The 14,137-nt window shown below is 39.2% G+C and overlaps 1 protein-coding gene across 11 annotated transcripts in view; it reads right to left on the minus strand.

Annotated features, from left to right (window-relative positions):
- CFAP20DC (CFAP20 domain containing) overlaps positions 1-14,137 on the minus strand; it is a 255,001-nt gene that overhangs the window by 221,110 nt on the left and 19,754 nt on the right. Inside the window, exon 1 of one of the 11 annotated variants that reach the window (XM_032411643.1) lies at positions 5,391-5,615. The exons of 9 other annotated variants lie outside the window; for them this stretch is intronic. In XM_032411643.1, the coding sequence (XP_032267534.1) occupies positions 5,391-5,506 (116 nt within the window). In that variant the 5' untranslated portion in view covers positions 5,507-5,615. Of the gene's footprint in view, positions 1-3,366; positions 3,489-5,390; positions 5,616-14,137 lie in introns of those variants that run through there. One more of the 11 variants, XM_032411646.1, reaches the window with a different exon arrangement.

Here is a 14,137-nt window from a genome sequence, read left to right on the forward strand (position 1 = left end):
GAGACAGAACAATGTCATTAAAAGCATATGGACCATCAGAGCTTGACATAACTGATTGGGATCCCACTTTTTAACCTGCTGAGAAGCCTTGGGAAAGATACTCTTAGAATCTCGGTTTCCTCATCTACAAAAGGGAACTCAAATACCTCTTACTCCAGAGTGGTTGACAAGATGCTGACAGGAACATCTGTCACACACATGTGCTGAATAAACATGAACTCCCTAACGGCTACCTGGTCCCAACTCAGGGGGTCACATCTCCAATTTCTGAACAAAGGGGAGAAATGGGAAAAATGAATGTTTCTTAACAATGGACTTTATATCCAGCATAACTAAAATGGTGTTATGTGAGAAGAGCTGGTAGAAGTATTTTTAAATGGGAAGTCATTCACTCACTCATTCATTACATTTTATTGAGCGACTATGATGTGCTAGGCACTACATAATACTAATTAAAGTCTCACTCAAAATTCAAATTCTAAAAAAAATCTACCTAGTAATTTATGCTTTAAGAACTATCACTGATAATGCTACAATTTTGATTATAAGAAATACTGAAGTGCATCCTGGACACCTTGAGGGGGAAAAAAACCAACAACAATGCAAGTTACTGACAAATTAACATAGAGAGCACTTCTGAATTTTACATTCTATTATTCCTACTCTTAGCCACAAATCTGATCAACTTGGTGTGGTCTCCAGGTGTCGTGAGGGATGGCAAATCAATGTTCTTGGGCTTATCAACTGGGATTGGTTTTATTTTTCTTCATCTTTCTCCCTTACCCAAGGGGCTGATACTGAAAGTTTATACGAAAAGGAGAGTACTTGTGACCTTCTTTTAACAAGAACTAACATTTGTACAGCTTGAAAAGCACTTTCTTTTTATCATCAAACTTAATCCTCACATTAAGTAGGCATTTTCTCCTTTTACATATAAAAAAACTGGGGCTCCTAAAAAAATGAAATCACTTGCCCAAGGTCTTGGTTTAATAACAAAGTTGTAAGACATCCAGGATTTCTGATGGAAAAATCCTATGTTCTTTTCCTGTGGTTATATGATGAATCAAAAGATCTATTCTGTAGTATTTTAAGAGCTACCAGAATTTGGAGGGGGTGGGAAATGTACTGATCAGCCATACTAAAAATGCAGCACAGAGGGAGGGGAAAAAATGGAAAGGTTTTAAGAATTATGAAATGCTGTATATAAGATTCTCAGTCATCTGAAACAAGATACTGATTTTATGCATTCTAACAACCTAGTTTCTTATTTCTCCTTTTTTTTTTTTTTTTTTTCCCCCCAAGACAACAGATAGAACAGGTGTATGCAGGGCAAGCAGGTGTCATAGTTCTAACAGAAGTTCTGAATAGGAGAGAAAGAAATGAAGATTTGCTACACAGATCTTTTAGCCAGAAACTTGTTGGTGTTTATGTGAAACTTACAGGTGTTATGTAACCTCATCTATTCAAGAGATTCAGACACAGAGTTAATATTTGGAGAGCTGGACCCATTTCACAATAGGCAAGCTACAGGCTACTTTCATAGTTGGACTATATTTATAGTACTACTCTATACCTTTTTAAACCAACAGTCACGTATATGCCAAAGCAACCCATACATATCCCCATAAAAGATCCAAGTTAAGAATATCAGAGACACAGTGTTGGCGATGGCAGTATGTCTAGACACAGATGGATGAAATCTCATGTTAGTGGGGCAAGCCTGAAAACATCTGTTTCTATTTTCCAGACATGATATGAAAATGGAGCAGTCAATGTATCTAAGTGACAGACTATGCCTGATGATGGTAAAAATGGGTCAATCCTAATTTCGCCTCTGTAGAGCATTCCAGGAGAGGTGTGAAACTAACGTGCAGGAAGAAAGCAGAGGAGCCTGTAATTAAAAAAACAATAGGATGAAGATTTTCTAACTTCCCTTGCATTGCCCCCAATTACTAAGGGCTTTCAAAATTGGTTTTTGCTTAAACTAAATACAAGGGAAGTTCTCTTAACAGACCCACGGGATTAACTGACACTCTTTGTGAAAATACTGTTGGAAAAGGCCGACTCACATGTGTAATCCTTCGACCCCTTGTCAGCTGTCTAAGAATGGGCCTTGGGCCTGGAACACTTCCTTATCAAGAAATAAAGGAAGTTCTCAGTCTGTGCTGGACTTGTCACCTTGTGTGGGAATACCTTTCCCTGTTTCAGACTCGGTGTGTGCTCGTCTTTGTTTTGCTTGACCATCTGTGTCATATGGCACCTGGCCAGCTCCCCTAACTCTATCTGTCCCCTTCAGCAGAACGATGGGGTCCTTGTACTGCAGCACAAGAGGGGTGTGTACAGGCCGACTGCCCCCCATCGCCTCAAGCACAGCTACCCAGACAAGCCCAGCCAACATCAGCCAACTCCAACCCACCCCTTAGATGCATGAGAAATCATACATAATAATACTTCTAAGCCACTGAATCTTGGAGTGGTTTGTTATGCAAAAAAAGTTAACTGATGTGAAGTCCTCTTATACGTCTCTGTGTTTTGTGGTCAATACCACTCTATTGAGAGACTATAACATGCTCAAAGTATATCATATATGAATTTTGCTCTCACAGAATTTTCAAATTTTGCTCTTATGTAATTTTTATATAAACTTCATGTTTGTATTCAGTCATTTTATATCACTTTACCCAGTTTAGATAAACTCAACTGATATGAAATACTGATAACATCATGTTTAATATGCCACCACTCTATTTTCTAGGCAGGCGATAAGTACTGCAGAACTATCATTAGCTCTTATTGTCATCAAAGTTTCAATATATTAATGTAACTGCATGTTTTCATCATCTGATTCTTCATCTTCCTGTGGTGAATAGCGACTATATTATTTGTGAACTCATCAAATTTAATTGATTATTCTCATTTCTATATTTGATGAAGCCTAAAAGACAATATGAACTAGTAAACTGTTATTTGCAAAATATCCTAGACACACTGAAATAGGTAAAAAAAAATGTGAGTTTCAGTGAAAAGAACCTTTTGTTTCCTTAAGAAAGCTGAAACTATTTCCTTCTACACGTAATGAATGCAATAAGGATGTACCTTTTGATAATTTGAGGATGTAGAGGAAGGGAAATGATATATAGGATACAGTGTTACTCATCAATGGAAAGTATTTAATATATATTTGTAGTATATATACACACATAAGCATGGATGAATGGAAGGATGGAAGGGGAGAGAAGGAGGTCAGGATGTAGAAAGAGGCTAAAGACTGTTATTCTCACCCCAACAACCAAAACAAGCCCGATAAACTATGAAGTCATAGTTTTTAGAAACCCATCAGAGAGCCAGGGATGCAAAGAGACCTACCTGAACTAAATTCCAGAAGTGCATGAACCCTTCATAGGAAAGGAGAAGCCAATGGCCAGTGGCTGTTCTTATTTGGAGCATGTCAGAAGGAAGACAAAGAATCGGCTATAGATGGAGATGAGCAATCAGCCTAGCTTGTCATAGCTGCATGTAGGCTGAGTGATGGATCAGAATGCTGATAGGTCCCCCTGCAAAGCAAGTCTCTGCCTGTCTGACAACCTTTTCCCATGGGTCTCCACCAAGGGCTGGGGGTAGTTTACTGAACCTACAAGGTGGAACTAGAAAGTGAAGGGAAATTCATCTAAGGTGCTCTGGGATTTCAGCTTCTGGAGGCTAGGGGTGACCAGGACAGCTGAGAGAGAACTCTGCAAGGAATTCTCGGCCTTCACAGTGTAAGGCAGCCTTCCTCAGCAGGCTTGGGTCAGGCAGCAGGGGAAAAACAGATCTCCCAAGGCACAGAAAGCCAGGCGCAGGACTGAGAACAAAGAGAACTCCCTAGGGGCCCAAAGACTTGGCATCTAGACTATAAAGGAGAGAGAGATCTCTTACAGTTTGGAAAGCCATGTGTCTATGAATCTGCTAAATCTTGCCAGTGGTCAGAGCTCAAGCCCTGTTGAAGGGAAGGATCTGAGCTTGCCCTCAAAGGATTCGTAACAAACTGAATCACAGGGAAGCTTCAAGCTTCAGAGCCCTGCCCCAGCCCAACCATGAACTGACTCTGTCCCGGCTTCCTCCACTAGTCTAAAAGAAGCAGTATGTTCTTTGTGGAGGTGAACGTTATTTACTTAAGGCTTTACTGTTCTTTACATGCAATGTGTGGTATGTAATCAAAAAATTAAAGACACAAGAAAGTCAGTCATGGTTCAAAAAAAGCAGATGCAGGGATGACTCAGATGGATGATTATTTGTTACATAATTGATGAATATTCTATTGCTGGCAGCATTTCCTTCACAGGGATACATTAATAAACACGTAAATAATTTTAGCACTCAAGGAGAGGGGCAGAAAATTTTTTTGAATTTTCTTGTTCTAAAAACATAAAAAATTCTTAGTATTTACTCCATTCCAGATCCTGACTTAGATACTGAAGCTGCAAAACAAAGTATAGCTAGCTCATCTTTTCATGGAACTTTAGTCTCCTGGGAAAGACAGACTGATAAGTAAATATAAACCAATCTAATAAGTGCTATAATAGAAGCATAAAAAGAATGTTACAGAAAGCATGGAAGATGAAGTTAGATGAGTCAGGGAAAGCTTCAAAGAGAAAGACATCTGAACTCAAGTTCTTTGGAATGAGTGGGATGTGTTCACAGATGGAGAAAAGAGACGGGATAAGGGAGGACATGAAAGAAAGGAAGTATGGTATAGTTTCAGGATCCTACCAGAAGTCCAGTGGTTTTAAACAGCACAGGGCTGAGGGAATATGTTGGGAGAAAGGGAGGGAGGCAGGAAGGAGATGTGATTGGATAAGACAGCTGGAGCCAGAATGAGAAAGCCTTTAATACCACATCAAAGACTACAGAAAGCTTTTAAGCAGGGAAATAATGAAATCAGATTTACAATTGTGACAAATATTTCTAGGACCTAGAAATAACACTACATTATTATTGTTTATAAATTAGCCTCTACCTGACTATGAGCACTTGAAGGGTGAGAAAAGATGACAGGAATTGATCAAAGACAAAAGGAAGTAAGATTTGAGAGATGACATTAAGAAAACCCCGAGCTTTATCCTGAAATTGTGGTCTTTATGACTAAAATTATTACACAATACCATTTTTACATTTATCAACCACGCAGTTTATTAATACAGCAATCTTGGCTCAACTTATTTTCACATATGGACATACGTCAAAGTTGACTTTTGTAATTCCAAAGTAGATGATGTTTTAAAAAACACAATGCATCATTTCACGAAGACTTAGATAACTCAGAAAGAGAAGTGTATCAGTTAGGGATGTGTTAGACTGTAAGTATTGCTGAAAAATAGTGGTTTAAACAAAAATGAGGCTTATTTACTCACTCAGGTCTAAGGACTGGCAGTTGGGGACAGGTTAGTGGCTCAGTAATGCCATCAGGGACCCAGCTTTTTTCTCCATTTTCCCCCATGCCATCCTCATATACAGCTTTTGCAATCATACTCTCAAGAAGGCTGCTGTGCTTCCACGCCTTGTATTCACATTTGGAGCAGAAAACAAGGCAAGAGCAAAGTGCCAAAGGACATAGGGCTAAAGGAACAAGTTAGCTGAGTGTGTCCATTTTAAAAAGCTTTCCTGGGAGTACTGCCAAGTGAATTCCACTCGCATTTCATTGGCCAGAACTAGGTCACATGGCTGTCTCTAGCCATAGGGGAGTACAGGAAGGTGCGTCTGTTTAGCTGGGTTCACTGCCATCCTGACCAAAATTCTGCTAAAGGAAGGAGAGAACCAAGGATCTGGGAGGGTGATGAGCAGTGTTTGCCACAGAAAGTAACATAAAAACTTGCTCAGCTTTTCTATTAGGTTGCAACCCAACTGCTAAGAGACACATGCTGAACACCCTGCATGCCTATGAGGGAGAGAGATACTTGTCTCATTTGTAGGCAGTTCATGCATGCTATTAATGTGGGCTATTTGAAAGGATGTTCCCAGAATAGTATAATTTGAAGGATGAACTTAAAACACAGATAGCAATTTGGAAGTTTACCTAAATTCATCACATACAAAAGGCTCCTAGAAGTCACTACAAATGGTTGGCAATTTTATCTACTCTGTATATCAATACTAGTGAAAGTATGCCCACTTGTTACAAGTCCAAGTAGCAGAAGCACAAACACCTGCACATGTTCAATATTCTAGATGCTTACCAGGAATGGTGGGACAAGACAGCTGCTACTTTCCTTCCTGCCCAAATATTTTCCAAATATTAAGCTATTTTTGTTATTGCAAAGAGGTAACAATATTCACAGAACTATGCTTTTAACAATTGGCTACTATATTTATGACAGATGGCTACATTTACAATTATTAACAGTCTTGCTACTGTTTGAATATAAAAACCAAAAAAGCTACATAAATTACATGCTCAGTCGCCTTATTTCTAATTTAACTTTAGGGAACAGGAATTAATTTGATCTATTTTAAATATTTGCCAACAGGATGAATTCAATGACGTATGGAAGGATAATACTGAATTCACTGTCTTCTACTTCTTGCCACTAAACAATATATCAGCTTGCTTTTCTACTGAAATTGCATAAAATAGATAGGACAGCTAATTTAAACAGTTGTTTGCACATTCAATATTTATAACCCGAAACTTGCATGACTGACTGGAAGCAGTGAGTTAGAAGGTTTAGCTCAGCTGCTGCCTGGAGTGATGGATGGCCTCGAAGAATTTCTTGTTCACTGACCAGATCAATCACATAACAGAATAAAAAAATAAGATCAGCCTTAAACTAGATTCCCAACATTTCCATCTGTATGCAAAACTGTTGCAGGAAGAAATGTATCATAAAACATAATGTGAAGCTACTTAAAAATAATAAAAACTGACCAGAGATGCTGTAGAATACAAATAAAAAAGATAGGGTGACAGAATGATATTCTATGTTTTAACTGAATATTAACCGAGACTTTATTATATCTATAACCCAAAAGTGCTGTCAATTTATAGTGATATTTTGGTCGAGCTCAGACTCATAAGTAAAAGGGTTTACAAATCATTGAAAAGGTTGCAATTTGGGGAGCAGTATTTGCAGCTAAATTTTATTTAGTTGAACTAAAAGGTGGTGGTGTGGCAATTATTATATACTGCTGTTTTTAATTATTCCAATGATCGTTCTAAAAAATGAGTATCTGTTAAATAATGAGTGAACAAACATCTGACGTTTCAAATTACAGTAATCCATTCATTAATGGTTAACTCCAAAACATCAAACATCTACATTAATGGGGGAAGGCAGTAGTACTGCACGTAGGCCGAGGCTAGTGAGGCCCTCCTTGTGTTTGTGGGTTTGACTGGTTTGTGCGAGTCTGTTGTGAGCATGTCTTTCTAGCTCCTCATTCGGTGATGTCAGGTTAGTAGCTTGAAAGCAACCATAGTGGGAACGTTAACATGACAGAAATTAGCAAATGTTAAACATCCGGGCTCCTCCCTACCCCCACCTCCTCCTGTAACCTGTGTGGTTGCAGAGTTCACTGGTAAACATGTACCAGAGCATGGCAGTGTGAGCTGTTCCTAGGGTCAGGGTTGGGAGTGGGCTGGGAGGCTGAGGGGACCCAGAGCTGAAGAGCACAGGTTGAGGTCTTGCTGAACAGGTGCAGGAGTGGACAGGCTCAGACCCTGGATAATCCTGAAGGTGCCCTGGGGGTCTAAGGATGTCTGTAGGTAGCAACCCGGACAACAGCAATGGCATCTGCCACTTTCTGTGGCCCTGAGGCATTCAGCTTCTCTTCTTGAGCAAGTTTACCCCTCCTAGAAGTAGAAGTGAGAGGAGGAAGAACAAGTAGAGAATTACAAGAAATGAGGAGAAGGAAGGAGGAAAAAGAAAGTAAGAGACAACGAAAAAGAAAAAAGTAGAGGGCACAGGGCAAGAATAAAAAAAAAAAAGGTGGACACTAAAGAGAAGGCAAAGAGAAGAAAAAGAAGAGAAAGAGGAGGAAGGATGAAGAAGGAGAGAAGAGAATGAAGAAACAAGATGGAGGGAAAGAGAGAAAAGAAGCAAGAGGAGGAGAAGGGAGCGAGTCGTAGGAAGAGCAGGGAGGTGGAGAAGGAACAGGGACTTTCAGGCTTCTGCGCACGGGCAGCAGAATGTCCAGAAATACTAGATGCACGGTGGGCCCTTGGGTCCAAACTGAAGAGACAGAGGCTCTAGAGCTGAAGACAGCAACCTTTCTACCACTCAGGTGTCTTTTCCTCTTTAGAGGCTGGAGTTTACGGCTCTGCAGCTCTCAGGTAATGTGTGACAGAAATACATAAAACTGTCGTAAGCCACCTTAGCAAACCTGGCAAATACAGTACGAAACGAGCCTAACATTCTGTAGATGCTCAAGAAACCTAACCATTCTAATCAGTGCTATTATTTAGCTAAAGCAGTACTAAAAAACTATTGCTTCGTCTTTGAGTGACTGCACAAAGCAGAGCCCACCCTGATTAACTAAGGTAGTTTACACGGCACCATTGACATAACCTCAGGATTCCAGGTAAGTGAAGGACATGACATAGGACAGGAGTGGCAACAAAGTAGCTATCACTGTAACAAAAAATTCTGGCTACCACCTACCCCTAAATACCACCCACTGGAGGGGCTCAGGAATATCCGCAGAGGTCACTGGTAGGTGGCTGAGAAAGAAAGAGGTTCTAAGATGACTGAAAAATGCCCAGACTCAAAGGAGAGTGCAGTGGGTCTATCAGCCCATTTGCCTGACCTGCCCACACCCTCTTCTCAGGGAATCTGCTCCAGCTTAGAGCCTCCGAAGCCGAAACCGAAGATGAAGCAGCTGGCTGAAAGCCAATGATTGGCCTGGTTATAATCCTGATTATTCTTCAGATCTTTGCACTGGAAGATACACCGACTGAACATGGTCAGACAGTGACGGGTATGGGACTTGTGGGGGCATTGAGGGAGGTACTGGGAGCCGTATTTGCCCACGCGCATAATGACAAGCAATCAGAGAAAGCTGGTCTACAGGATGAAACAGAACAGAGCGGGCTTACAGGACAAGAGATGAGAGAGGAGCTGCCAGAGAGAGAAATCAGTGACAACTTTTGCCTCCGAAGAGACCTATATCAACTTGTACAGTGGGTTCCATAAGATCTCTCCACATTCTTCTAATACTTCTCCTTTTACTTGACATAATTTAAATAGAGTAATGTCCCTAACAACCAAATGATCCTTAAAAATAGTTATTATTTTTTTTTTAACCTTGCTTATCCTGAACACAGAACACAGAATTAAACTGATTTCTGGTGGTTTTTAGAGGACAGGGGTTGGGGAGGAATAGAAACCTGGATTACAGTAACAGAATCAACTTTCTACAGTGGAGAGTCCAAAGTACTTGCAGAAATAACTTTGCTTTCAGAGTGTCAGAAACCATGATTATAAAATCATACTACATCTTTACCTTTTTCCAACGCAAGCACTAAAAGGCAGCAAAGATGCTAGAGAGTCAGGAGTTCTGGATTTGGTATTGGCTTTCCTTTAAGAAAATTAGTGTCTTGAAAATTGTCACATCCCCTTTCTGAGTCTCAAGGTTTTTTTCTATAAAAAATAGGGGTTGGGCAAGATTTGTAGATTCCCTACAATAATAGAGAATTGAACTTCTAAAATGTTTTTAAAAGTTTATGCTAACACATCAATTTCTAAAATACAGTGAATTTGTGCATTTTATTGTAAATCACTATGTTTATGGTAGAGCAATAATCACATATGGCAAAGAGAATAATTTATTATTAAATAATTTATTTTCCAAGTTATAAATCAGTGGCACCTAAGCCTTAGAAGAAAGGGGATGGTAATACCTAGGTATAGGAAACAGAACAGCTGTTTCTATTTACTGCTAACAAATGTAACCAACTTCCAACTATACTGAGGATTTTGTATCACTGTCATTGTTTCAGTTTATTATAATAGCTTTTTAAATATGAAAGATACAAAACATAAGATCACTAATGTGTTCTAATAAGAAAGGGCAGACTACTTGGTTTTAATTAAAGTTCTCTGGGAGTTCTGTTAGGGGCTTATAATCAGAGTTTTCATCGAAGAGCCAAGTGTGATGCTCCTTAGCTTTAATCCAGCCTTGGGAACAGGTATTTGCATAGACTCCTACCCACAGAGCCATTTTGAGAAAACTCAAGAGAATGTATTTCTCCTTACCTAAGTTCTTCTGTCTTTCCTCATTCTTTGAAATAGTTACTATCCTGCCAGTAGAGGTGTAGCTAAGAGAAATGCAGTTTATATTGAGCAGGGCAAATAAAAAGTTAAATTAAGGCTCAATCAGTAGTTTTCCAGGAACTAAGTGTTGAGAAGAGAGAAGCTGGATACTGTTCACCTGCTTCTTACTCTAATTCTCATTTCTTTTCCTAACTTTTCCTTATCCAGGAACCACCCTGACAGTATATCAACACATTTCAGTATATAATATGATATAACAAGCGTTACTGAAGACCCGCCATGCACACAGAATTCTTCTAAGTGCTGTGGTGATCACAGTGATGAATAAGTTGTCCTTACCCTCAAAGGAATCATATACACCAGTACAGGAACACTCTGAATGGAGAGACCAACTGCAACTGGAAGAGTAGGAGAGGGTGCATGGAGGATACATATTTGGGTTTGACCTTAAAGAGTGATTGGGGTTTCAAAAGGTAAAGAGACAGGATCAGGTTGGGTGACAGCAAATGTTAAGAGCATGTGGGGTGTTCAGCAACCAGAGTGTCTATGGCAAAGGGAAGGAGTGGAAGGAGTCATGGAGGGAGAGGTGTCTAAGGTCGGATCCAGAAAGGCCAAGGGTGTCCAGTGACCACCAACTCTGTAGGGCTTGGGCGGTGGCAAATCTGATGGCTTCATGGATCTAGGATGTCTAAGATCGAAAGCGAAAACTTAAAAGTTCAAATATTGATCATTTAAAAATAACAGCAAATGTTAAGAGTTCCCAGCAACAGAAGACTTAAATGTAGTTGAAATTTGCAACGTCAGCTTTATTTGGCTATGTACTACTACTCAGTTTTAAAAAGAAGGTCGAACCATCTCAGTGGACTTCAACCTTTTGAGGGAGAAACAGCATCCTCTGTTCATATAAAACATATAAACACTGGCATCCCAAAATATACGTAAAACTGAAAAAAAGGGAGAACAGACTGTTCTGTTTGAAGTAATAGAAGAGACTGACAACTGTATAAAAATCAGTGCATTAGACAATTTTAAATGTTCTTTCCAGTTACCTCCCAAACTTCATTTCAATGAATGGAAATTCTAAATAGAAGTATCACCATCTTACCAATTTTAAAGCACCCATATTTTCCTTCACTTCTTCCCCCCAAAGAAGTACACCACACCACAAACTGAGACCAGCTTAAAGGAGTTTAACAATGCAAGGAATCAGAAATTGCCGAGAGAAGGAAATGAACGTTTACTACATGTGCGCTACGTGCCAGGTACTATGTTAGATCTCTGTGAACAATTCAAAGTCCAATGAAGTCTGCGGCTGCCTACTGGCAATAGCTGGGCAATGTCTTTTCACATGGGACTTAGAAATTCAAAGTTCAATGATAGCTCCATTGGGACCCAAATGCATTAGCCCCTGAAGATCTCATGGTCTAGTTAGGGTACAGAGTTGGTTGTAGCGATACATAAATAATACGGCCATTACGTGATAAATGCCAAACAGACTTCTGTGTAAGTGCTGTTGTAAGATACGTTTGTGATTTACTACATATATTTCATTCCACCGAAGTTATTTCTGTGAGTCCAAATAAAGACTCTAAAGTACTTGTATATCCAAGTAAGAAACTCTACAATTTAAGGGAAAAAAAATTACAAAAATCAGGAATGCTAGAAATACCAGCCTTCCCCACTGGGGGCTGCTCCTTGTAATTATTAATGGGTGACTTAATCAAAGCCAAATGACTTCATAAAGTTTCAAGACATATTTTAATTGCTAACAAGGAATTCTTCCATATTAAAAAGTTCTAGAATGCTCCATTAATAAACATTCCTAAATTATTATAAAGTTTATAATGGGGACTATATAAGTCCCATAACATACATACTGCATTGTACTTTGTAGATGTTTAAAATTATTTTATTCTGAATAACTGAAATAACTAAGTGCCAGAATAAAAATAAAAGACAGTAAGAGGGGGGCGCCTGGGTGGCTCAGTCGGTTAAGGGTCCAACTCTTGATTTCGGCTCGGGTCATGATCTCAGGGTTGTGAGATGGAGCCATGCGTCGGGCTCCATGCTCAGTGCAGAGTCTGCTTGAGATTCTCTCCCTTTTCCTCTCCCTCTGCCCTTCCCCCTGCTTGTGCTCGCTCTCTCTCAAATAAATAAATAAATCTTTAAAAAAAAATACAGTGCAAAGAAAAGAGAACCAAACCAGATGAAACACTTCTCCTGACAATAAAAAGTGAGCTATATATCAATGACATTGAAGAAGCCAACTCTGCCATATCAAAGAAGTAAGGGCATTTGGAAGATACGTGATTTGCTACGAGTCATCTTTAATCATCCCTGGTAGTGAAGGAGAACATGGGCAGCAGTAAACAGCAAAGGCCTACATCTTATACCTTAAGCACTGGAAATCTACATGCTTTATCTATTTTTCCCAGGGCCTGTTTATTCACAGATGAACCTTCCTGTCCATCTGTTGTTCTACACTTGGCCTGGTCACCTGTGAGTCCCTTCAAACAAAAGCTGTGAAGTCGGGAGTTCCTACAATTGTCTTTTAAATAAGTCACTAGCATCCATAAACATGATTCTTTTCATGTTTATGTTGATCACTTTCTTCCAGACAGAGAACCTGCATGAGTCAGTAGTCAAAAAAAGCTTTCCCATCTCTCTTCAGGGACTAGTACCATGAAAACTTCACAGGGAAAAGAGACATGCCCAACTTGTCACAAAATGTTTTAGAAGAACAGGGGCACCTGGGTGGCTCAGTCGGTTAAGTGTCTGCCCTCAGCTCAGGTCACGATCCCAGGGTCTTGGGACTGAGCCACATGTGGAACACACTTCTCCCTCTCCCTCTGCCCCTCCACCTGCTCTCATTTTTTTTCCCTCTCTCTCTCAAATAAATAAAATCTTTTAAAAAATGTTTTAGAAGAACAATCTAAAAATTAAATATCCCAGCACTCTTATTTAGAGATATTAAAATTATAAACTGACTATGCAGTTACCATTGGCATTATGAATTTAATCCTTGTAATTACTCAACAAATAGGTATAAATATCACCCCCATTGTACAAATGAGGTTGTGACACACACAGAGGGCTCAGCATCTCGCCCAGGGTCTTCAAGCTAAGACATGGCAAAGCCAGGGACTCCAAGGCTGCAAGCTGACCCATCACAGGACTCTGACTTATGCCCTGATGGTGTTTAGGGCAATAATTTAACTGTACAGCGCTCTAACAAATGTATGACCTTTAGTTATGATTTTACAGAGTAAGAACACTTCCAAATATTTGCATATGTGCAATTTTTCTTTTGCTAGTATTGTGTTTTAGCTTTCAGAATGTACCTAGGTTATCTAAAGAGTACTGTCAAGATACTTTAGAAAAGTAAAATGAACCAAACTGAACAACCAGAAAGAAAAGATTTCTCAAAAAACATTTAATTAATAGATAAAGAATATGGCATCTGATTTATATACCTACCACATGTGTTATCTAAATCTTCTACATAAAACCTATTTTAAGGCATGCAAATTTAATATATTATGAAAGACACTATGCAAAGCATCTTAAAGTGCTCTCCTTACTAGTGCATGTAACAAAATATACTGATTATGCAAGTACATTTAATTGGATATAATTAAAATAATGAGATTTAAATACTGATGATTTTAAAAAGAAAAAATAGAAGTTGGAATTAGCCATGAGATACATTCAAAATGTTAATGAAACTTGCAATGTCATGACTCCTTTAGTACTCAATACTCCTACTATTTTATTTTATTTTATTTTATTTTAAAGATTTTATTTATTTATTTGAGATAGAGAAACACAGTGAGAGAGGGAACACAAGCAGGGGGAGTGGGAGAGGGAGAAGCAGGCTTCCCGCCGAGCAGGGAGCC

The sequence above is a fragment of the Phoca vitulina genome, unplaced genomic scaffold (assembly GCF_004348235.1).
Source record: "Phoca vitulina isolate PV1807 unplaced genomic scaffold, GSC_HSeal_1.0 scaffold13, whole genome shotgun sequence".
Classification (NCBI taxonomy): Eukaryota; Metazoa; Chordata; class Mammalia; order Carnivora; family Phocidae; genus Phoca; species Phoca vitulina.